This window comes from Vigna radiata, chromosome 11 (assembly GCF_000741045.1).
Source record: "Vigna radiata var. radiata cultivar VC1973A chromosome 11, Vradiata_ver6, whole genome shotgun sequence".
NCBI classification, from domain to species: Eukaryota; Viridiplantae; Streptophyta; class Magnoliopsida; order Fabales; family Fabaceae; genus Vigna; species Vigna radiata.
This window is the reverse complement of record NC_028361.1, coordinates 4,140,200-4,164,697: the sequence shown is the minus strand read 5'-3', so window position 1 is coordinate 4,164,697 and position 24,498 is coordinate 4,140,200. Positions and strand designations below refer to the sequence as shown.

The following is a 24,498-nucleotide window of genomic DNA, read 5'->3' as shown; positions in this document are numbered from 1 at the left end:
CAGAAAATGTAGGGCATTTCTCACTCTTTGAAGGCATGCTAAATTAGCCATGTTTGGAATAAACGTACTGGTAATCCTTATAATCTTGAACATAACATAGTTTGAAAAGACCACTTATCTCTGCATAAAAGGCAAAAACCACAAAAAAAGAAAACATTTCCTTTAAATTAAGCAAATTTCTTGAAGTGATTCTGTGGTAAAAATTTCTTACAAACATTTCAAAAAACAACAGTAAAAAATAATTATTATTTTTTTAAATATTGATATAGTTATATTTTAAACATTATTTGTATTATGGCATTTTAGTTATTATGTGAAAAAGTCTCTTATTCAAGAACTACACAACTAATATTCAATTTTGTATATTTTTTTAGGAATAAAGAATATTTTATAATTATAAATTTTTACCTGTTTACATTACATGCAAACATATAATCTTAAAATGTTGAATATGTGGTCCTTGGAGTGATTAGATAGCTCTGACATTAAGATTTTCTTGTGTGCTTTCAGCCCAGAAAGACAGCAACTACACATAATATGTGACAAAAATCAGAATTCTGCTATGCTGCATTCACCGCCAGTCATGTGGTCCATTCCCAGAATCCATAGAATCATTTCCACATCAAGTTCAGCAATATGTAAGCGATTCTATCTTCTTCTACAAAAACAAATGTTCCACCTTTTTCTGCGTAATTAAAGGTTAGCCAATTTCGTATAATACAAAGTTATAATTCATCAAAACTATAATCTTCATATAAAGTAAAACCAAAAGTCCAAAGTGACATATTTATCTCCCCTCCCCCACTTTTAGGACATATCCAAAAAAATTCTATAAATTACAATTAATTTTATTTACTTTTTATTTTTTATTTTATGTTACTTTTCATACGTTAATTATTATATTTTTACTACTAAAAAAATAGTATTTTAAGTTTATTCGTAAAAAATATTACTCATATGTGAACCACACTGTGCATTTAAGTTCCTATTTTTCAGATCTTGATTCAATTACACTGACAAAAACATTTGAGGATTAATAATAATTGCACTGAATATCATTGTCAACTCACTCAGTGATTACTAATTACATTATATAAGTGAGTTCCACAAAACTTTAATTCATACGTAGACTTGCATTAGTGTTACAGACTCGCAGAATCTAACAGTTATAATATATATATATATATATATATATATATATATATATATATATATATATATATTACAACATTTTAATATAGTATATATTAAATTTAAAATATATTAGTATAATTATAAAGAAATAAATAAGAAATCAATTGAGTTATATGTTAAAACGTTGTAAAAAAATCTGGTTTAAAAATATCTTTTTCTTGTCAGAAAAAGCTTATCAGTGTGTTGGGAGAGAAGAAAAAGAGAACCGAAAAGCAAAGTTTGGTGGTGAATCGTGATGTGCAAAAGACAAATTTTGAGAGGAAAGATAAGTAATAAAAAAATATTGGGAAAATGAAAGTTATGCGTATTTACTGACAACATTTCCTTTATATAATTAAACAGATTAGTTTTAAAAGATGTTCTAAAATTTTGTGTTTGACCCAACTCATTTTTCAATATAACTGTCTTTTAGAAAATAAAGAAAAACTGAAACTCAACTAAGTGACACACTACATTAATCAAAATCATTTATTATTCGTGAAAAAACTATTTATTAATAGACAAAACAAAATTAATAAGTACATTACAAAAATAATTACCAATGCATAACAATTAAAATTATAATATATATATATATATATATATATATATATATATATATATATTTAGAGATTATTTGTAACGCTTAAACCATTAATTGATTATCAGGTCATCTTTCGGTTATCAATTGTTTGTTTAATGCAGTGGTTTAGCAATGAATTGGAATTGGAAATTTGTATTCAACTTCAAAATCCTAGTTAAGAAATTTGAAAATATTTTTAAAATTGGAATCACAATTTTAAAATGGAACATTGATGAAATCTGAAGTCAATTTGTGTCTCTCATTTTACCTTACTCATATGACTCATTAAATAGCATAATAAACTTATGGATCCCACACCATAGTGCAATCCGTAAATAAAAATTTTATAATGATATTTTAACGAGTAAGTAATGGAGTAAAGAGTTCTTAACTACTAATGTTGATTATCAGCAGTATAGTATTTCTACGTACTTCTTGCGTGTCATTCTCGTTGTCCTATAATATAGTCACCATCACTAATCAATTACATGCTAATACATAAAAATAAAAATAAAAAAATCTATACAGTAATTTATAGTGTCAAAAGGAAGCTAGTTTTATTTATTGTATTTATTTAAAAATAATAATTTTTTTTGTCTTGGATATACCATGTATTATTTTTATTTTCAAGAGTTTTAAATGAAAAATGAAACACAAAGTTGGTAATTTTATTATTAAATATTTAATTTCTAATCTTAAATTATATTATCATTACTATTATTATTTTACTTCATTTTCTAAGCCGAAAGCCATGCCAAATATTACATTAGTAAACAAAATTTATAGAAATGATAAAAATGTAATTATTTATAACTCAATTATGGGAGAAGATTTATATTTTAATATGATGAGTTAAAACAGAGGTTAGGTGAATGGTTTGGATTATTTCCCTTTTTAATTTCCATGACACGTGATGACGTTGTTCTCTTCGCCATCTTTGAGGAATCATTAATTAAATACCATAATAGTATTATATGAGTTATATATCTTACAATGACGATGGATATAAAACGAAGGCAATCTAATATTGTATATGTCGTTATCCAAAGAATCCTAAACCTTTTAGTGCGACCATACTCACTGCTACACTGTAAATGAACCTATTAAAAGTATGAGCAGTAGTAGAATCTGTGATTAGAATTCACATATAGTTTGTATAAATGAAAAGATTGCGATTTAATCTTTGATCAGCATCCAAATTCCCATGCTGTAAATTGTAATTTAGTGTGATAATTGTGCAGTTGAAGAGGTGTGAGAAGTGTCGAGTTTGTGAGGTAAATGAGTTTTGGCTGTCTCTTAGTGAAAGAAATGGGTTAGAAGAGGGTTGAAGCCGGCACCCATCGCTTTCGGAGGCCAACAAACCCTGCAAAGAAATGGTCGCGTGGTTTGGCTGACGCGTAAGCTCGCCCAACTTTTTCTGATGACGTGGCGATACATGTCGGCCATGAACCCCTCATTCCTACGTGTTCCCTGGCCCACATGTCCACCAGCCAGGTGTACAACAAAACTTGGTTTCGTCTTTTGTCCCCCAGCTCCGGCATCAGCCCCTCCCATACAACTATTTGGCCCGCCTTGCCTACGTGGCTATCCCTTACCTGAACATGACTAACCCTTATTCGAACATGACGTCACTCAAACCCCTATAAATACCGTCCCCCTCTCCTTTCCCTGCACCGTCTCTCACCCTCATCACCTTACCCAAAACCTTCTTCTTCTCTGTCTCTCTCTCTCATTCTTTCCCTCTGTTACTCCTCAAAACTCACCATGGCCGTTCAATCCGATTTCCTCTCCTTACCTCGTGACCAGAATGGCCAAGATGCTCTTCAGCTCATCGAGCACTTAACCAAAAACACTGATCCTTTCCAGGAGGAAGTCCTTCGCCAGATTCTCTTCCAAAACGCCGACACGGAGTACCTCAAACGCTTCCGACTCAACGGTGCCACCGACCGTGACACGTTCAAGTCCAAGGTTCCTGTCGTCTCATACGAGGATCTGCGGCCTGATATAGAGCGCATTGCCAACGGTGACCGCTCTCCCATCTTGTGCGCTCACCCCATCTCTGAGTTCCTCACAAGGTACACGCTTGTTATCTCTCTCTTTCGAAATTTAAGGATGCTTTGATATCTGTCATTTGAGAATATTCATGGTTTGTATCATGTGGATCGTGCTGTTGATGAATACATAGTGACATGTTGTGCAATGAAAATATTTTTACAGTTCTGGAACGTCTGCTGGCGAGAGAAAGTTGATGCCAACCATCGATGAAGACATGGACCGTCGTCAGTTCCTGTACAGCTTGCAGATGCCAGTGATGAACCAGTAAGTTAACTGTTAACGTTAATGCTAACGTATTTTCTTCATTGATTGCTAAACTCATATTCATTGCATTGCAGTTATAGTAATTACTGTTACTACTACCTTTAATTTATTGACTAATTAACTTGGTTTGTTTGTTTGTTGAAGATACGTGTCCGATTTGGACAAAGGGAAGGCGCTTCATTTTCTGTTCATCAAGGCAGAGAGCAAGACACCCGGCGGGTTACTGGCTCGTCCGGTGCTGACCAGCTACTACAAGAGCGAGCAATTCAGGAAAAGACCATTTGACCCTTACAACGTCCTCACCAGCCCCAACGCCGCCATCCTTTGCCCTGATTCCTTCCAAAGCATGTACACTCAGATGCTGTGTGGCCTTATCATGCGCCATGAAGTTCTCCGTGTCGGAGCTGTTTTCGCCTCTGGCCTTCTCCGGGCCATAAGATTCCTGCAGCTCAATTGGGACCAATTGGTTCATGATATCCAGACCGGAACCCTAAACCCCAAGGTCACAGACCCTTCCATCAGGGAATGCATGTCCAAGATCTTAAAACCCGACCCCGAACTCGCAACTTTCATAAAAAACGAATGCTCCGGAGAAAACTGGGAACGTATAATCGTGAGGATTTGGCCCAACACAAAGTACCTTGACGTCATAGTCACGGGAGCCATGGCTCAATACATTCCAACTCTTGATTACTACAGTGGAGGCCTACCCAAACCTTGTACCATGTACGCTTCCTCCGAGTGCTTTTTCGGCCTTAACCTTAAACCCATGTCCGAACCCTCCGATGTCTCCTACACCATACTGCCAAACATGGGTTACTTCGAGTTCTTACCCCATGATGATGAATCTCCTGTGACTCTCTCCAGGGACTCGCCTCCTCGCTTGGTGGATCTAGCAGACGTGGAACTTGGTAAATTCTATGAACTCATTATCACCACCTATTCAGGTCTTTGCCGTTACAGAGTGGGTGACATCCTTCAAGTAACCGGGTTCCATAATTCGGACCCCCAATTCCGCTTCGTGAGGCGTAAGAACGTTTTGCTGAGCATTGATTCCGACAAAACAGACGAGGCGGAGCTGCAGAAGGCCATCGAGAATGCCTCGGAGCTGTTGAAGGAGTTCAACACCAGCGTGGTGGAGTACACGAGCTTCGCTGACACCAAATCAATTCCGGGGCATTACGTGATTTATTGGGAGCTGTTCATGAAGGACTCCTCTCACTCTCCCACGAGCGAAGTGCTGAACAAGTGCTGCTTGGCGATGGAAGAGTCGCTGAATTCAGTCTACCGACAAGGGAGGGTTGCGGATAACTCCATTGGACCGTTGGAGATACGAGTGGTGAAAAATGGAACCTTTGAGGAGTTGATGGACTACGCCATCTCGCGTGGAGCATCGATTAACCAGTACAAAGTGCCCAGATGCGTGAACTTCGCGCCCATAATGGAACTACTCGATTCCAGGGTGGTTTCTTCTCATTTTAGTCCTGCTGCACCGCACTGGACCCCAGAACGTCGTATTTGATGCAATTGTATAACGTAGCATGTAGTCGTCATGCATAGGATCTTTAATAAGGAGAAGAAAAAAAAAGTAAGAACAAGATGGATGACAGAAAAGGGTTGTTAATGGTTGTTGTTGTCATCACTTGCCAAACCCAAAACTGTCTGTATTTGTTGATTTGATATTTCCAAAGTAGTTGTTTTCTCTGCTTTTCTTTCTGGCCGTGGCTTTGTTAAACAGTGATGCGCTTTTTAACTTTTCTTGTCTGTGAAATATAAGATAAATTTCAAATGGGTGAGCCGTGTAATTAATAGTGTAAAGAAACTAAGGGTTGTTTTATCCCAGTGTGGAAACCATGTGTTTCAGTTTCACCCTGTATTTTGACGATTTGAAAAGACGTGGAAAGGTGAGTGATGGAAACAGTTGATTTTTGTTTAGGGTAGGTTGATTTGGTAAGAATTGAGCTTGTGATGTGATGAGTGATCCAAGTAATAGCTTGAAGTTATCTCTTTCAATAGGCACTATGCGGATGTACTTTTGTGCACGTGCTACATATTCTGTCCGCGACACTAGGTTGGTTTATAATTCGCAGGTAGATTATGAAATGTGTCAAGTGCGAACCCTGGTTTCGGCTTTAACCTTTTAATAAATAAAAATGTTTTATTGAGGCATTATGTTCTTGGAAGCATCAGAAGACCCTTTATACCGCACTGTTGTTGAGTGCGTGGCTGCGTGAGGGACCTTATTACTTACTGTCTGTCACAATCGACAGCCTTAAATATAAAACACATTCCATAATTTTCAATTATATTTAATTACTTTTAGATTAAATTTGGTAGCCTTTCTAACTAACATCTTTGACTATCTTTACCCCATCTCATCTCATTGAACAAGGGTAAACAAAGGAAGGTGGAACGCACTCCATCTCTGCATTCTACGGAATTTGAATTTCTCCAACTCTTTTAAAAATGAATACAAGAGTATAAAATTCCTCATCATTTCGATGGTTAGTTAACATATTTGACCGTCCTTAACGTATTTGACTTACACAACTTGTGTTACTGTGAATATTGCTTCGAAAGTGGCAGTTATATGATTCAATGTTGTACTTGAATGAATGCCCATTAAAGCAACTAAAAGATGAGGGAATAAAAGAATAACTATATTTAAATATTAAAATCTTTAGTGGGGATTAAGTTATTTGAAGAAATAATTCTGACTATGTAGAGAGGTACAAGACTCATCGATTCAAGTCAGAGGAATAATAAGCTTCAACAAAAATAGTGGAAAATGTGATGCATGAGATCACACTTCAGCATTTTTTTATACTATTATCACGATATATTAAATAATGTTATTCTAAGAGTTGATATTTTTGTACTTGTTTCCTTTCACCCACATGAAAGTGTATTAGTATTAATCGAATATTCCAACATTGTCTATGTGTTGGGATTGGTTTCTACGTTGTGTTTTGGTATGGATGTGAAATGGTCAAATGGTTTCTGATGTGGGTTGGTTGGTTCGCTTAGTTTGATAAATCATTTGGATTGAATTATGAAAATTTAAATGAAAGAATCCAAATTTTTAATGGTTCGGGATAATTTAGTAAGTTCCTTAGCCTATATATATATTTTTTATTTTAATTGATAAAAATTTATATTACATATATTGTTAATGCATATTTGAAGATTAACATGTTACGCATATTGGCTATTGCATTAAAATTCAGGGTACGTAGATATAACTTCGGTTTCTCAAGTTAAATAAAAAAAATAGAATTTTAGTCACCAAGATCCAAAATTCCAAAATTAAAAAATATTTTAAAACCATTTTTAATATCACTAAAGGAATTTTGTCTTAATTTGAGAAAGAATGGATCGAACTAATCGGAATTAACAACGCCATCATTTTGCCCACGGATTACTTTCAGCATAGAGGGTTGTTGAGAAGGAAAAAGTAAAACAAAGTCCATGTTACTTTGATATGTGATATGATTTGAACTTTGAACACTATAGTTGAAGAGAAATAATATTATATTACGAAAGACCTTTGAGATGCATGTCTCGTTGATTTGACAAGTGTGAAGGCAAATTAAGACTTTGAAAACTATAGTTGAAGGCAAATTAAGACTTCCGTTGCTTGGTGGCTTTAAGTTAAGGTTGAGGGAGCACATATATAACTTTAGTTATGTTTCCATTTTATTTTTTATCTGAATATTCAAACATAATTATATATCTATAATTCAAATTTAATATCATTAATTAAATCAAAATATTTAATCATCCCACTAAATATTCTTGAAAGACGACACTTGACTTTTGCCAATACGTTTCACACTCACACACAATTATTAACATATATATCTAGAACAGAATTTGCATACTATGGTTAGATGCTATATATTCTGTAAGTTTTAACTAAGCAATATTTTTTATAAAAAGACAATATACTAAATATAAATAAATGTGATGTAACCCTTTTTTAAGCTATGTTGTCTCACCCTTAATTGGGGAAAACATATATAGGTTGTGCGAAAGTGAGGCAAAAAAATGTGACAAAATGGTTGCTTTTTTAAGTTAATTGAATGTAAACATAACCACCCTCAATGTAGTTGGTGGTGGTCGGAATAAGGTTTTAAAGTGGTAGGACGCTGTTAAAGTAAAACCTTTGGTTGTCTTCCTGTCTGATGAAGCTCATCACTATTCTCTGCTTATTTTTAATCATAGGTTTGAATGTACAACCAGGAAAAAGCTCTCAATTTTTGTTTTTTTTTTTAAAGTAAACAATCATAGCACCATAAATTATGTGTTTAGTTTTGGTTTATTAGCAAGGAGCTGATAACCAATAAATACATTACGACATTATAGTTCAGCAATCACAAAATGAAAATTCATGACATTTCAAACTTCATCACTTCTGCCACATATATACATGCAAATAAATGGAAAAGTATTGTTTGAGATCTCACAGTGATAAACTTTTTTTGCAAATCAATTCGTAAGATTAAATTAGAATTAAATTCACTTTTTATGATAATATTAAAATTATTTATAATTTTATCTTAAGAAAGTTTATTATTTGTAAAGCTGAAATTCACTGTGAACATGGCCGATAAAGAAAGGACAATGATATTTTAATAACTTTTTTTTAACAATCTTTTGACAACAGGACACGTGTCACTATTTTATTGGTATGTTTGAATTTATTCTAAAAAAATATTTGAAAAAGACCAATTACAAATTGCCACGTATGCGTTGTCAAAAAATTGTTAAAGAGACTTTTTCCATAAAGAAAAGTTACGTGAACATGAATACTAAGTAATGAATTTGATAAAATTTACTTGGTTTTCTGAGCAATGAAAAATTTAATTTGCTTTGTAAAGTTAATCACTCTTTCCATTCTAAAGTGACTTCAATTTTTTTCATATATAAAAAAAACTGATTCATATTTTTACCTTTTAACATGATACTCCTTTTTACACTTGTATCGAATTGAAGATTAACATGTTATTGAAATAAGTTAAACAAAACTTAAATAATTATAGTGTTTGAGAAATGAAAATATTTTTTGTTAGAAGTGGACTTTAAAAGTAACTTAACACTGTGTTAGAAATGAATTTTATATTTAACTCAATTCTATAAAATCTACTTATAAAATGAAATATACATCTATTTATATAATATAAATTGATCTTATCAAAATTTTTACTTTAGGGTTGTGTGTGATGGACATTAAATAATGATGAATGAAGTTTTTGGGCTTTAAGGAGGAATAACATGAACGATAATGCTGGGGAGATTGTTTCGTAGGTTGCATGGTTAAAGGTGGAGGGTTAGTGGAGGTGCAACTGTGTAGTGATAAAGTAAGAAGATTAGGTTAGATTCCAGGTCGATCACGTGCATTGTTGTCTTCTTCTTCGACAGTTCAACATATCTCTCTCTCTCTCTTCTTCTGTGCTTTTGCTTTTCCTTTGAGCATTTGTCCCTTCTTTCACTCCCATGATAACTAGTAGAAGCATTGAAAGAATGCTGCTCTTTATATTATTTCTCATCACTCACTTTTCTATCTTGAACCACGATACATATCATCAAAGTTTCTGCCAACCTTTATGCTTGTGCTTTGTCTTCTAGTGCTCCAATATACTTCATTTCTTTCTCTATATTCCTACCATTCAACACACAAACTATTATTATTTTGTACAAAGAAAAATATACTTTTATATACATTATTCTTTTTATAGCTCACCCTGTTCTTTCTTATTTTTTTACTTTTTTTTTAAATATAAAAATTCACTTTTTTGTTATTATTTTATTTTTATAACATGTATCTAATGAATATAAAAGTATGTTCTTCTATCATTATTCTTATACAAAAACTTAAATGATCATTTCTTTTACATATAAGGGTAAGTCTGATAACAAAATTACAATTTCAAATCTTTCTTTAATGTTTTTTTATAAATTTTCAAACCAATTTTAATTTACTCAATTTCATCAAACTGACTTAATAAAAAGATATTTGTCTTGATTTAGTAAAATGAGATTTTTCTCTAGTTATACATTATATTCTGATTTTGTATTTAATCAATGTGAAATTTTAAATAGTTTTTTTCATAAGGCTTTTGTGTGTGGAAAAGAGTATATGTTTTATGGAGTTGATGTATTAATTAATGCTAACATTAGAAGAAGAGTATCAATACAAAATTAGGAGAAGAATTTGAATTCTTTCTCTTTTAGAATGATTGGAAACTTTAGGTTTTAAAAGACTTCTTTTGTATGAGAGGATTCATGTTTTATAGACCTCTTATATTACTTAATGCTAATACTAAAGGGAAAATTACCGATAACTTCTAATCAATGAACTACAAAATTATTACTAATAAAGTTTACGTTACATTAAATCTAAAATTTGAATATCTTAAATTTAACCGTTATTCTCATAAATATATAATATTTTATTTGTTTTTGTTCAATGTAAAAGGTTACGTTTACTTTCAAACATTGGAAAGATATTTTTAATTTTACGATGATATTATATATATATATATATATATATATATATATATATATATATATATATATATATATATATATATATATTATGATCGTTAAATTACACTGTATTTCGTTTTTTTTTCTTGCTTGAAAATATTTGTTCCTTTTATTTCTATTAAAAGAACAATGTTCTGCAAGAGTTTAATTTCATGTAAAAATATGGAGAATTTTTTTTCGTAAAGTAATTTTCGACGTGTCTAATTGTCAGTTTTTATTAGCATTTACAAATTATCTCTTATAATATAAAAAATGGACGAGTTTTCAAAAGCAATAATAAAAAATATATATTTTATTTTCCAAGAGTTTTCAAAAATAGTATTTGGACAAAAAATTATAGAAAAGTATGGTATTCGGAGATGTTTTCATAATTCATCACTGTTTTTATTGTTAAAGAAATTTATTTATGTTGACGAATTTTAAAATGCACTCTTCAATATATATTCCCACGTGTCATAAGCTTTAATCCTCTGAATCTATATTGAAATATGTAGTTTGATTATTCCTCTTAATAAAGGAGAGGGGAAAAAAAGTAGATAAAAAAAGTAAAAATTTAAAAAAAAAATTAAAATTGTTTGTTCAAGCTAGATAGAAAATAAAATTTATTACAGATTGTATATAGAAAAATATATTACAAATTTATATCCTAAAATACAATAAAAAAATATAAAAGAACAAGTTAAAATTATAGAAGTACAAAAATAATAATGGTGACTGCCATATTATAAGCAAAACTAGAAGCATAAGACTCTGCTTTAAAATACTCTTTATATCAAATTAACGAAAACACATACGTGTATACATGTCATTTTTTTTATACTATAGATAGTTAATTTAATTTTAAAAAACTGAATTTAAATAAATATGATTTAAAAGAAAAAAAAAAGTAGTAAGATAATTATTTAAATATAAAAATAATTGAACTTAAACTAACATTTATTTAAAGAATAAAATCATAAATGTAACGAGTTTAATTTTAAACTAAGAAAAATCGCAATTTATCTATTACTAAAATCTGTAAATATCGATAAGTAATTCGAATTTTCTTGTAATGAAATAACAAACAGTTTAAAAAATAAAATTAAAAAAAAAATGTGTATACAAAATGGTTAATCTTTGTCTTCTTTATATCAATTTTTTATATCAAATTAGGAAAAACACATGCGTTGTACTGTATATATTGTCATTTTTTTTATTATAGATAGTTAATTTAACTTTTGAATAATACAACTGAATTTAAATAAATAGTGACTTATAAGGGTAAAAAATAGTAAGACAATCATTTTAATTTAAAAATAATTATTTTTAAACTAATATTTATTTAAAGGGTAAAGATATAAATATAATTATATTAGTTTAAATAACGATTATTTAAAGGATAAAAAAATTGTGTACACAAAAGTAATCGTCTTTATATATTACTACGGTCAGTTTTTTTATAATAATAAAATTATAATTACAAATAATATTTACAATTTATTATTAATGGTTTTTATTTATTTTATAAATAATTTATTTATTTTATAAATAATTTATTTATTTATTTAAATTTAAAAAATGGTGAAATTTAAAAGAAAAACAGTCAAATCGAAAAAACAATTAAATTTTAAAAAAATAATTAATTAAAAGATAAAATCAATAAAATAATTATTTTAATTTTAAAAAAGGTTATTTAAAGAATAAAATAGAAAAACTAATATGTACACAAAAAAGGAATCCCTTATAGGTTATAGATTATATCAAATTTTTAGTTATGAAAACTGCAAAAATACCGTTACTCTAACTCTGATAAATAAACAATTGTAACATATGTCAAGTTGGTCACATCTTTACTCTATTCAGATGGTAATATGTAGATGTTTATCTTAGATTCTCTAATATAAAAATATTTATTATCAAAAACTATGTATAAGTTGTCTCAATGAAAAAACAAAAAAATTGAAAAAAGAAGAAATTTAGTCTATACTTTTGTAAAAAAAAATAAATATCAAAAGATTGTATTATAGAAGATGTCAACCTTATCAGCCCATCTTAAACTCATATTGGGCCTGACAAAACTCATATTAGGCCCGACTCCTGAAGTATTTTTCCCACACTGATATACGAAATTAATAAGGCTCTTTGTTACTTCAACTTCGTAATTTTCTGCAGTTTCATGTAAAGTAAGAAGTTATAAATATCTGTTGTAAGGAAATTCTAGACTGAATTATTGAAGCAGTTTTCACACTGGAACTTTTAAAATTTAAAAGTATAAGTATTAATTAATTTTAAATTGTTTTTTAATAATATTTAAGATGCTTTGAAAATACACAGCGAATTATATAATCTAAAATATATTTTCAAATGTCGAATCCAAAAACACATTTTGAATAGCCTATGAATTACTAACTAATATTATAAAGAGGCTTTCATGTTGACACTTTTGTTAGTGATGAGCATGATGAATATATATATTTATATATTGCAATTTATCATATCCAAGTTCTGTTTTCTTTGCATAATCAGTCAATTGCAATTTCAATTTCCAGTTTTGAGCATCTTAGGTAATATCCAGTTAGTTACTTTAGGTTTTGCATGTAGCCAAGTTATTTTTAGTGCATTAGCTGGCCATGAACATCATTTCCAAAATAATTAAGCAGTGTTTTTGCATTTCATCTTCTTAGGAGTTGCATCTATCATCACCTCAGAAATTGAATCCAACATTATGCATTCATAACCATTTTCATATCCTTCCACTTAGGTTTTTTCTACTTATGCATTTCAATTTCCTTCTTTCTTTAAAAAGTAAAACTAGACTAGTCACATTCATAGCATCTACAAATTGCGAAAACAGGTGCTGGTTTCATTAAAACTTTGTAAAACATAAAAATACATCTCCCTCCTAGGCATTCTCTTCCATTATTTGCATATGCTTTCATAAATTAGACCATTCCATGCTTACTACTCATGCATCCATTGAGCATAGCATATCATCATCCATATCTTGCATCTGTTTCAGGCATTATTTTTCCTTCCTTACATCATTCTCATTTTCATGCATACATTAGGGTCATTTAGATAGAACCATGCATTTATAATTAGCTATTTTTATTTCATTTTTTTTCATCACTTTGTTTCGATATAGTTCTTAGATTAGTTATACACTTTCATAACTTAATAAGGATCGAGTCCTTGGATTCAATACCTGAAGTTTTTTCCTATCCTACATTAACGAGAAAACTTAGATTTTGTTAACTTTTTAGGCGACAAAAAAGTTCATTTTCAACACTCCACACTTAAGACATTGCCCTCTAGGGTAGGAGAATGGTACTCGAATGCTTTCGCTGGAAGGGAGGGAAAGAGACCTATTAACTTACTGCCTTGATGTTTTGGATTGAAAATGATGTCAATTTCTTATGTAGTTGGGCTCAGGTCTCATTAGTATTGTATCTTTCCAATGAATCTCCTAAACAAAAGATACTTGAATGCTTTCACTGGAGGGGAAGGAAGAGACCTATTAACTTACTTCCTTAAGGTTTTAGGTTGAGATTAATCTCAATTTCTTATCTGGTTGGTTTCAAATCTCATCAGTTTTGTATCTTCATAATATTTAAAATTAAATATGCTTTTAATATTTAAATTTAAATACAAAATTGTAATTCAATTTTATTCTAAATTTTGATATCTTTGAATATCAAAATTAAAAATAGATAAATATAATGTTTTAAATTAACCTAACTTTAACACTTTTTACACATAAAACGGTATTTTAAAGTCATATTTGAGACATTTCATTTATTTCTTAATTATAGAATTAAAATGTATTGAAATTTGAATCATAAATGAAATTAAGATTGTATCTTTATGATTTTAGTATGCTAGCTTTGAAAGAGTATGTCATTTTTTTGTTTTTTTCCAAAATTTTCTTCTCTAACCTTAAGAAGATGGAATTATTTATGTCATGTCTCCTAATGTTAATAGTGTTTATTGATAAAATGAATATAAGCAATGATGACAAACATTATGTTCATTATACTAAGAAAATAAAATTAAAATAAGTTATGTAAAACTAAAAAAAAAATTAGAAGTGATAATGGTTTAAAATTGTGAAACATTAACTATTTTAATATTAGCTTACCGTTTCTTTTTGTGTTCGTATATGTTTCTTCTTGTTCTTAATGATCATCTTAATGGTGTAAGTAAATGAAGATGTTTCTTTTGATTCGATACAAGGTGAGGAAGATGCAACAACATAGTTAGGATTTGTTCTATTATGTATAAGTCTTTTTCTTTTGAAAATTCCAACTTTATGTTAATGTGTATATATATAACTTGATATACTCAATACACGTTTTATGGATAATATATGTTAACTCATTAGCAAGTGAACCAATTCGTTACAAGTAGTAACATGAAAGTTTATGTATCGTTTTTCTCAAGGAATTTGTGTTTGTTTGTCTAATTACGATTATTTACTAATTACAACTTTGATAAAAGTTATGGTTTGATTCATAGTAAGAGATACTCATTTAAACAACAAAATTATAAGAGTTATAAAGTGATTCAGTAAAACTTCATCGAGATTAGATTTTAAGAACCAAAATAATGAGATAATCTATATATAATATATCTCTATCTCCTTCAAACATTCACATTAAAATCATATTAGTCCTAATTCCTTTAGAGCAGGGTCTAAATATATATGTTAAATTATTAATTCTTTAGCAAAGTTATCATACAATTCATATTAAGATTAGATGTCTAGAATAACCAAGTTATTGAGTCTATTCCTAGATCCAAACCAATTGGTTGTTCCATTTATGTCCAAGTTCCAATTCATTTTCCAATGATTAAATACTTTCATATAGCATGATATTCCATCATATACATAAATAATCTAGATAGAACATATGAATAAAAAAGAGATTATATTGCATCAGAAAATTTACATTAGTATGAATTTATTACATCCAATCCTAATGAAATAAGAGTTTAACTACTCATATGCATTTAGAATATACTAGTTGAATGAAAAAATGGACTTAACGGGTCTTAATGTCCTAGATTGTCTTTGACTGAAATTTTGAGTTTCTTTATGTTTCTACATAATAGAACTATCTTTTCCCATTCAATCACAACATAGTAACTACTTTTTGAAATTAACCTCTCATTAGACGAGCTTAAACATTCGTTGGAGCGAGAAATAACTTTTGTTTCACTTTTGAGTGTTCTATCTCGTTAAGTGAGACAACATACTCTCTATTCTTGGACGCTAAGCGATTGAGTTGTGAGTGATAAAAAAGGTTTTGACAAACAATCCTCCAATCTTCTTCACATGTCCATTTTTCTACACAATAATTTAAACGAAAAACACATTATAAAAAAACACATTATAGTGAGGTTAAAAATAAACATGAATAATATGTATTTATCACACCTATTATATTTATATTTTATTTGTTTGTTGGTTATCATTTATATAACTTTTATTCAGTAATTTTTCGTTATTAAATTGGAATTTTCGATATGCAAGAAAATATAAATATAATTTTGTTAATTTAATGTTAATTTTAAATTAAATATAAAAGTTTTACTTCAATACATAATACTGGAGACATTCAATAAATAGTTTATTATAAATATTACTCCGATAGAAATTTAATTTCAATTAGAAATAATATTACTATTATATATGTTATAATAAGTATCGTTTAATAAAATTATTTGTATTAATGTTTTAATATAAAAATTTGTATTTCATATTTTATTTTTCATCGACTTTTATTTTCTGTCATTTTTTTCTATTCTAAAGAAAGTTGATCTGTGTATTCTCGCCACTAATATATTAAATGGTATCATGCAAAATTTATGTTGGTACATTGTGAATTTTATTGAATTGTACTCTAACTATAGTTAAAATATTTAAAAAATTTATTTGTTTTTAAAATACTATTGTCGTTCCTTTTATCTTGTATTCATACTTTAAAAAAAATAAAGAATAAAGTATGACACCATGTTTAGCTTGAAACTTCAAATATAAGATTTCATCATTATATTTAATAATTTTTATTAAATAATATTTTATCTCATTTTCAACAATTTTTGTTTTTATGGAGTTTTCATCCAAAATTCATAATAAAAGTTATGACAAAACTTTATTAACTCAATGTTAAATTAAAAATACAAAAATACAACTTTTATGACTCACAACAATTATTAGTGAATAAAAATATTAATCTTAATGCGAAATACAATTGGAGAAAATGAAAGTTTAATCTATATTTGTACAAAAAAAAACAAAATTGAGTGAAATGAGTAGAAAAACTTATCTCAATTGACATTATTATTGTATTTTGATTGAAAGTTTTTTGCAAACGTGAAAAATAATAATGTAACTGTAGTTAATGGTTCATAAATTTTAAAAGACAAATGAACTTTTTTAATAAATAGATCCCACATCAATTCAACTAAAATATCTACAGAAATATCACAATGTATTTTTAATGTCAAAATTTTATACTTTCGATACAGACATGATAACATTATAAGTCCCTTCTACATAAGTGAAATTCTATTAATTTCTTATGAATTACAATCTTAAAAAAACTAACATATTTATGATAAATACAAACATTTTGTAATTAATAAATAATTTTTTGAATAATACCATCAAAAATTTAGAATCTTAATTTTATTCATATTCAAGTATTATTCATAATCGTTATAATAAAATTTTAAAAAGCATATATACTACTACTAGTTGAATTCATCATGCTATTTATATGTTGAATAACTAAATTAAACCACATTTGAAATAGTGGTTTAAGTGGATCATTCTAATTGATCGAGATTACTATAATTAGAAGATACGAGGAGATATCGTTATAATTTACTCAAAAATAATATTTTAACACCAATTTTTTATCATTATTTAACACTGTTTTGATATATATACTGTGTCAAAATATCATTTTCTTAATTTTCTAAAAAAACATATGAAATGGAATTATAAATATTTCACGTGAGTATCTTTTACTGACATTGCATGTGATTAAGTATCGCATCTTATTTTTCGATGAGAATAACATGTCGGTCAGTACTAGTTGCACGCATTTCAATGATGAAAAGTAATAAATATCAGACAAAAAAAACGGCTGGTTGATGTAGGCCAGAGCATAATAAAGTCCTACTAAACTATATATAAAAATAAATAATTAGTGTCTGTTTAATTTATTCAAATAAAAAAAAACCATTTTTTATCTACTATAAGTTAAACTTGAATATATTATCTGTCAAAATTAATTCATGATACAAACGATCTATATTCAACTAATGCGATTTGATATAAACTTTAAATATTAAATTTAAATTATACTAAAGTGGATGGGTTAAGCTCAACCTAAATCGACATATTAAATTTTTACAAAATACGGCAGGTTAATTATTTTGTGGACATTTAATTTTTTTATTCAAATCAATAATATATATATATATATATATATATATATATATATATATAATTTTTTAACTTTAAATAAAAATTGAAATTAATTTCTTAAACTAATTGAGTTATTTATTTTAAAATTGTGTGAATTTAATTATTTTAATCAAATTTTGTTAATAAATTTATTTAAAATTTTAAATGTGTGTTTTTAATTAATATTTAATAAAAAATATATTAAACCATGTAAAAAAACTTAAACATTATTATAAAATATGACTGAAATGAAAAAAATATTTAATAAAATTTAATTAAAAAAAAACATAAATGTTAAGAGACATTTTATCAAAATTTTGAAAATAAACTAATTTTAATTTTTGTTAAAAATAAAAATATATTTAAAACTTTTAAGTTAATCTATTATAATTATTTTAATGTTCCTATTTGATATATATATACTTATCATTTATTATAACTTTTTTCTTTTGTTGTAATTAAATAAAAAAATTTGTTGTTTTAAATTTAAGAAAACAAAACAAATTATGTTAAAAGTTTTATATCTAGTAAAAATAAAGTTAATTTATAATATATAAATAAATATAAATCTGTCTTTATAAATTAATTTTATAAAATTAAATTACAATAATTTTTAATATATTTTACAAAATGAAATTATACTTAAAATCTATTTCAAGTTGAAGTCATGTTATATATAAGTGGATTCGTTTAAAGCATAGAGTAGAAACATCTAAGTGCAAACCACGAATTAAAAGTGTCGTAATTGTGATGACATATCGACATGCATAAAAAATATAAAAATTGCAGTCTTTTCAAGAGGAATAACTAGAGAATGTGTGTTTATAGTTTTTAAAGTTTGGTCTGATTTTGTTTTGGGACTTAGTATAATCTATTTATACTTTTTATGATTGATTTCTACTCAGAACATGTTTTAACTTATGGGTCACTCAATCCAGTTGCATACTTTCCTATGTGCAATTTTTATATACTAAAAAGCACTAATTATACTACATGACATCAATTTTAACGGATCAGTTGATTTTTTAAACGCATCAACTTCATTAATAGTAAATAAATTTACATGTTTAATTATAAAGGCTTAAACATGTTTCCACTCGTTTTCGAAATTTTTGATTGAATATTTATTAAATTTTAGTGATTTATTAAGTCTTTCGAATTTTAAAATTTTTTAACTGATTTTATATTATTAGAATTTTTTTACTATATGATGTGACTATAAAATTTAATCACAGATATCTAATTGAAAAATTTTAAAATTGTGAAAAATCAATGAATCACAAAAAATTAATTAAAATTCAATTAGATGTTTTTAAATTTATCAACGGCTAAAAACATAATTAAAAAATCATAAAATATATTATTGATAAAATGATATGATCATATTTTATTTTAAGCATTTTAAATTTTATATTTAAAAATAATGGAAAACTACCATTCCCAACTGCCTTAAAACACATAAAATAGTTTTTTACTTCAATTTTTGTGTGTTAATAAGAGTGGTTCTGGAGGAGCCACGCGAGTTCGAGTTTGTGTTAGTTAATACGTGGATGTGACAGAGAAAAAAAAATACATTTTTGTTTTTAAAGTTTAATTTTAGGAAATAAAATCTTAATCTTTTGTTCACGTTTGCTTTCGCATTCGAAAAATAGGTTATGAACCTTCCTAAAAGGCATTTTTTTCGGGTACAGTTTTAAATATATACTTATTTTTTGGTACATTATTAAATAATGTTTTACTTTAAATTTCTAAATACAATCTGGAGAGAGTGGAATCTAAATTAAAATGATATCGAGTTATTTAAAACATGTGTTACATTTTTTTATAAAGAATAATGTATTTTTAGTTGGTTAAAAAAATATCTATAAAAAAACTACTTTTTAGATTTGATCGCCTTTCATAAATATCGAAAGTTGTGTCTCCTGTGCTTCCGTTCTCATCCATGAAGTTTTTCTTTTTCCTATTTAATATAACAGTTATTTAAAAAATAGAAAGCACAAAAAAAAATATAAAAACAGCGGAGAGAAAAAAAAAAAAAAAAAGGAAGATATCTTCTTTACTTTGGCGCCTGAGATGTCATGTCACTATACGTATTGTCACAAGAAACCTTATTCTATTGGGAAAATAAATAGATATAGATCAGTGTGTGAGAAAAAATGCGAAAAAAGATAAACGAGAGCAACGGAATTTCCTTTCCGGAAAACGAAAGGGTTGTTTTCAATTGGATTCTTATTTTCGTACGATAAATACTAAATCAGACTGTTCTGGTTCTCGCCGCCGAGACAGTAGCGAGTGACCACGCTGGCTTAACACCAACGCCACTCACTTCTTCGTTCTTTAGTTCCCTCACTCAGCGATGCCTCCACAAGACCACCACCAGCCGCTGTTAGCGGAGGAGCAGCAAGAGACTGCGTACGATTCCGCGGAGAAGGTCGTGGTTGTCGGAATCGACGAGCAGGACGGCGACGTGGAGGCGCCGCCGTTCTCGTGGCGGAAACTATGGCTGTTCACGGGGCCGGGGTTTCTGATGAGCATCGCGTTTCTGGATCCCGGGAATCTGGAGGGGGATCTTCAGTCTGGTGCCATTGCTGGGTACTCGCTCTTGTGGCTCCTCATGTGGGCCACTGCTATGGGCCTCATTATCCAGCTTCTCTCGGCTCGCCTCGGCGTTGCCACTGGGAGACACTTAGCGGAACTGTGCAGGGAAGAGTATCCTGCATGGGCTAGGATTGTTCTCTGGCTTATGACTGAAATTGCTCTTATTGGCGCTGACATTCAGGAGGTTATTGGGAGCGCTATTGCTATTAGGATTCTCAGTAACGGCGTCGTTCCCCTTTGGGCTGGGGTCGTCGTTACAGCTTTAGATTGGTAGCTAACCTTTTTCTCCCTTTCTTTCTTAAACCATATTTAGATATTTTAAATGGAGCAATTAGTTAATTAATTAGCTTCTCTTTTAATTGTCTTTGTTTTTTTTTTTTTTTTACAGTTTCATTTTTCTCTTTCTTGAGAACTATGGTGTGAGGAAGCTGGAGGCATTTTTCGCTGTTCTGATTGCTGTAATGGCTCTCTCGTTTGCGTGGATGTTTGGTGAAGCAAAGCCAAACGGTGTTGGTGTTCTTGTTGGTAAGGTTGTTTTTGGTTTTTACTTTCAACCATTCACTTTCTCTCTGTACTCATCCATGTTTTTGATAGTCTCTATAAAAAACTGTCTTTTTTAGTTTCTATACAGTTTTTTTTTTAATGGTTTATAAACGTTAGAAAGCTTTTGTAATGGTTTTACAGTGCTTAAAATTCTTTTTTAATGCTGGCGTCGAGGACCAAAATTAACTATTATGTACGAGTAGGGACTAAAGCTTACAACTTAAAACGAAGACATCATATGAACCAAATTTAATGTTTCGTTTAGTTGATTTGGGCGAGTGGAGTTTTACTTTGTCTTAGAGTAAATTCTTAGGTGTGCTCTTCCGACATATCTGATAAACACTTCAATCTTATATTTGTAGGTATTTTGGTTCCTAAACTTAGCTCCAGAACTATACAACAAGCTGTTGGAGTTGTGGGTTGCATTATTATGCCTCACAATGTGTTTTTGCATTCTGCGCTTGTTCAATCTAGGCAGGTTGACCCCAGCAAGAAAGGCCGTGTTCAGGAAGCTCTTAATTACTACTCGATAGAGTCCACCATCGCCCTTGCGGTGTCCTTTGTCATTAATATATTTGTTACAACTGTGTTTGCCAAGGGCTTTTATGGTACTGAAATAGCAAACAACATTGGTCTTGTAAACGCAGGTCAGTACCTTCAGGAGAAGTACGGGGGTGGACTTTTCCCAATCCTGTATATATGGGGTATTGGGTTGTTAGCAGCCGGCCAGAGTAGCACAATTACTGGTACATATGCGGGACAATTTATCATGGGGGGTTTTCTGAATTTAAGGTTGAAAAAGTGGGTGAGGGCATTGATTACTCGAAGTTTTGCAATCATCCCAACAATGATAGTTGCTCTTATATTCGATACCTCGGAGGAGTCATTAGATGTTCTGAACGAATGGCTTAATATTCTCCAGTCAGTTCAAATCCCATTTGCACTCATTCCCTTGCTTTGCTTGGTGTCCAAAGAACAGATAATGGGCAGTTTCAGAATTGGCCCTGTCCTTAAGGTATATATTATCACTTTCTCTGCGTTTTTGTCAGACTTTGCCCGTTTTCAGTGCATTAATTTGATGGAAGGCTTTGAAATGTCATATTATTTCATTTGATATGAAATTGCCATCTTTACCTTCCTTTATGGGTAATCAATTAAATGAAACCTAGGAAGAGATAATTCGGAAATGTCCCAGGGTAGTAGTCCTTTATGTCTTGCTTTTCTGGCAAGAGATAATTCAGAATTGACTTAAGGCATACCTGGTTTCTCCTACAATTCAAAATTAGATTTTAAGAAGGAAAACGGGTAGCTTGATTTTACTGTCCTGTCTAGAGTTGAAAGGAGGTGAGATAGTCGACTGTCCATTATCTAGTTTCACAAATTATTCACCCCAGGACCTTGATCTTCTTAACAACTATTCCAAAGCCATACATTCTTCTATTCTTATCTATGTATATTATTATATTATCATCATGAGATTATGTTTTCATCTTTTTTTCCACTGTGACCATGGGCACATATTAAGAAGAGAAAAATAGAAAGTTTTTATTGAAATTGTAAAACATTTGCTATATTAAAAACATAAAAGTCATTTGATACATGTTTTTTTTTTATGTAATTATAAGGATTTAGTGCTTCCTGCCCATGGGCTCAAAACTGTATTTTCAATATCCTATATCATGCAGTATATTTTGCTGCAGTTGGAGAGTATGTGAATCAGCATTGTCTTGAAACGTCAAGAAAATGACATATGTAGATTACATGTGATAAAATAATGCCACCATTGAGATTTTTGATAATTTCTCTACCTAGGTTAACGAGAGCGACTTATGCTTTCCGGAGTCAGTAGTTTCAAGGATTCCTTTTTTGTACCCCTACCTGTCTTTTTTTCCTTTACAAGTTTCTTCTGGGGCGTTGGTTCTGCTTAATATTATTTATGTCGGACATGCTAAAACAGTATTATTTATATGATGCTTCGACTTTCTGTCAAGGTGTTCTTCAATTGTAGCTTCTGTGGACATTGGTTGTATTTAGACCAACACCCCTTTACCCGATTCTATGCTTTGTTCTCTTGAACTAATTGTGTTATAGTCATGAATCATTATTGTCTTTCGATGATATGGATACAGATTATTTCCTGGCTTGTGGCTGCTCTGGTGATAGTGATAAACGGCTATCTTTTGGTGGAATTCTTCTCCTCTGAAGTGAATGGAGCAGTGTTTTCCGCTATAGTGTTTGTATTAACAGCTGCATATGTTGCATTCGTACTTTACCTTATTTCACGAGCCATTACCTATACACCATGGCAAAGTTTAACCGGATCTAAGACAGTTGCTACCGCAGAGAATTGAGCAGTCGTTCAAGTTTCACAAGTAATTTTCCTCTATTCTTTTAGGCTCACTCGTGCTTGTTATTTGTAAAAGAACTTGCAACTGGATGCACGGGGCACAGGAACCTTGGTTGTCCTACTTCAACAAAACAAAACAAGTCGGAGTTTATGTATCTGTAATTCTGTCAGAACTCTATGTATAAATGCGGTCGTAAGCATACCTTGGACGTTGAGACACTGTAGTTGAGACAGTTTGTAGAACTTTGATGTTCAAGTAAATAGTTCCCTTTATTGTTATCTCTGCCTGACCCTATCCACTTGACTGGCATTGCTTTTTAGGCTGTGGCTAGAATATGACGATGTATATATACCCTTATGATACCCTCATAAGTCCATGTCAATTGCAGCAATAACATTTCTTTCAAAATATAGGCAAGAAAAAGGGTAACCCAAAGGAAACTGTCTTGCGATAACGGATCTTCATTCATCTGTGACTGAGTAAACAATGTTTGTAACATTGATATTTTTGATACATTCTTATATTTGAAGTCATTCAACAATCCTAACAAATATCCCAATCAAATATTCAAAAACCAATGTTTTTCCCACACAATTGTAGCTCACATTTTAAAACGCCTATACTCTATACTTTTCATACGGTATCTTTTCTCCGTGCACATACCAATACTGAGTTTTTTTCTTCTTTTTTTTGATGGGGTTATCAGGTGTATATTATATATGTTTGTGATGTTGAGTCTTACTTATCAGGTGCATATACTCTTTTTATAATTTTAGTTTAATTTTTCTTAGAAAGCGTGAAATATTTATCATTTTTTTTCAATTCTAAATTTAAATTTATTATTGTTAGGTAAATGTTATTTACTATAATTAAAATTTAATTTTTTAGGTATATTTTTTAATGTTAGAGTGTTCCTTCTAATTTATAGT

The 24,498-nt window shown here is 29.7% G+C and overlaps 2 protein-coding genes across 2 annotated transcripts; both read left to right on the top strand.

Annotated features, from left to right (window-relative positions):
* The first annotated feature begins 3,147 nt into the window (after positions 1 to 3,147).
* Positions 3,148 to 5,786, top strand: LOC106777251 (probable indole-3-acetic acid-amido synthetase GH3.1). The gene is made up of 3 exons (XM_014664814.2): positions 3,148 to 3,831; positions 3,974 to 4,075; positions 4,220 to 5,786. Exons 1-3 carry the CDS (start codon positions 3,521 to 3,523, stop codon positions 5,595 to 5,597), a joined length of 1,791 nt encoding a protein of 596 aa, XP_014520300.1. The 5' UTR covers positions 3,148 to 3,520; the 3' UTR covers positions 5,598 to 5,786.
* A 14,421-nt stretch (positions 5,787 to 20,207) lies between these two features.
* On the top strand, positions 20,208 to 24,023 carry LOC106777902 (metal transporter Nramp3). Its single transcript, XM_014665721.2, has 4 exons — positions 20,208 to 20,948; positions 21,067 to 21,203; positions 21,584 to 22,236; positions 23,351 to 24,023. The coding sequence occupies exons 1-4, from the start codon at positions 20,437 to 20,439 to the stop codon at positions 23,570 to 23,572; spliced, it is 1,524 nt and encodes a 507-aa protein (XP_014521207.1). The 5' UTR covers positions 20,208 to 20,436; the 3' UTR covers positions 23,573 to 24,023.
* The last annotated feature ends 475 nt before the right edge of the window (positions 24,024 to 24,498 follow it).

Excerpts from the sequence above, each read along its gene's own strand:
- LOC106777902 (XM_014665721.2), top strand. The coding sequence starts at position 20,437 with ATGCCTCCACAAGACCACCACCAGCCGCTGTTAGCGGAGGAGCAGCAA. Across the intron at positions 20,949-21,066 it reads GTCGTTACAGCTTTAGATTG|TTTCATTTTTCTCTTTCTTG; the intron begins GTAGCTAACCTT and ends TTTTTTTTACAG. Across the intron at positions 21,204-21,583 it reads CGGTGTTGGTGTTCTTGTTG|GTATTTTGGTTCCTAAACTT; the intron begins GTAAGGTTGTTT and ends TTATATTTGTAG.
- LOC106777251 (XM_014664814.2), top strand. The coding sequence starts at position 3,521 with ATGGCCGTTCAATCCGATTTCCTCTCCTTACCTCGTGACCAGAATGGC. Across the intron at positions 3,832-3,973 it reads ATCTCTGAGTTCCTCACAAG|TTCTGGAACGTCTGCTGGCG; the intron begins GTACACGCTTGT and ends ATATTTTTACAG. Across the intron at positions 4,076-4,219 it reads CAGATGCCAGTGATGAACCA|ATACGTGTCCGATTTGGACA; the intron begins GTAAGTTAACTG and ends TGTTTGTTGAAG.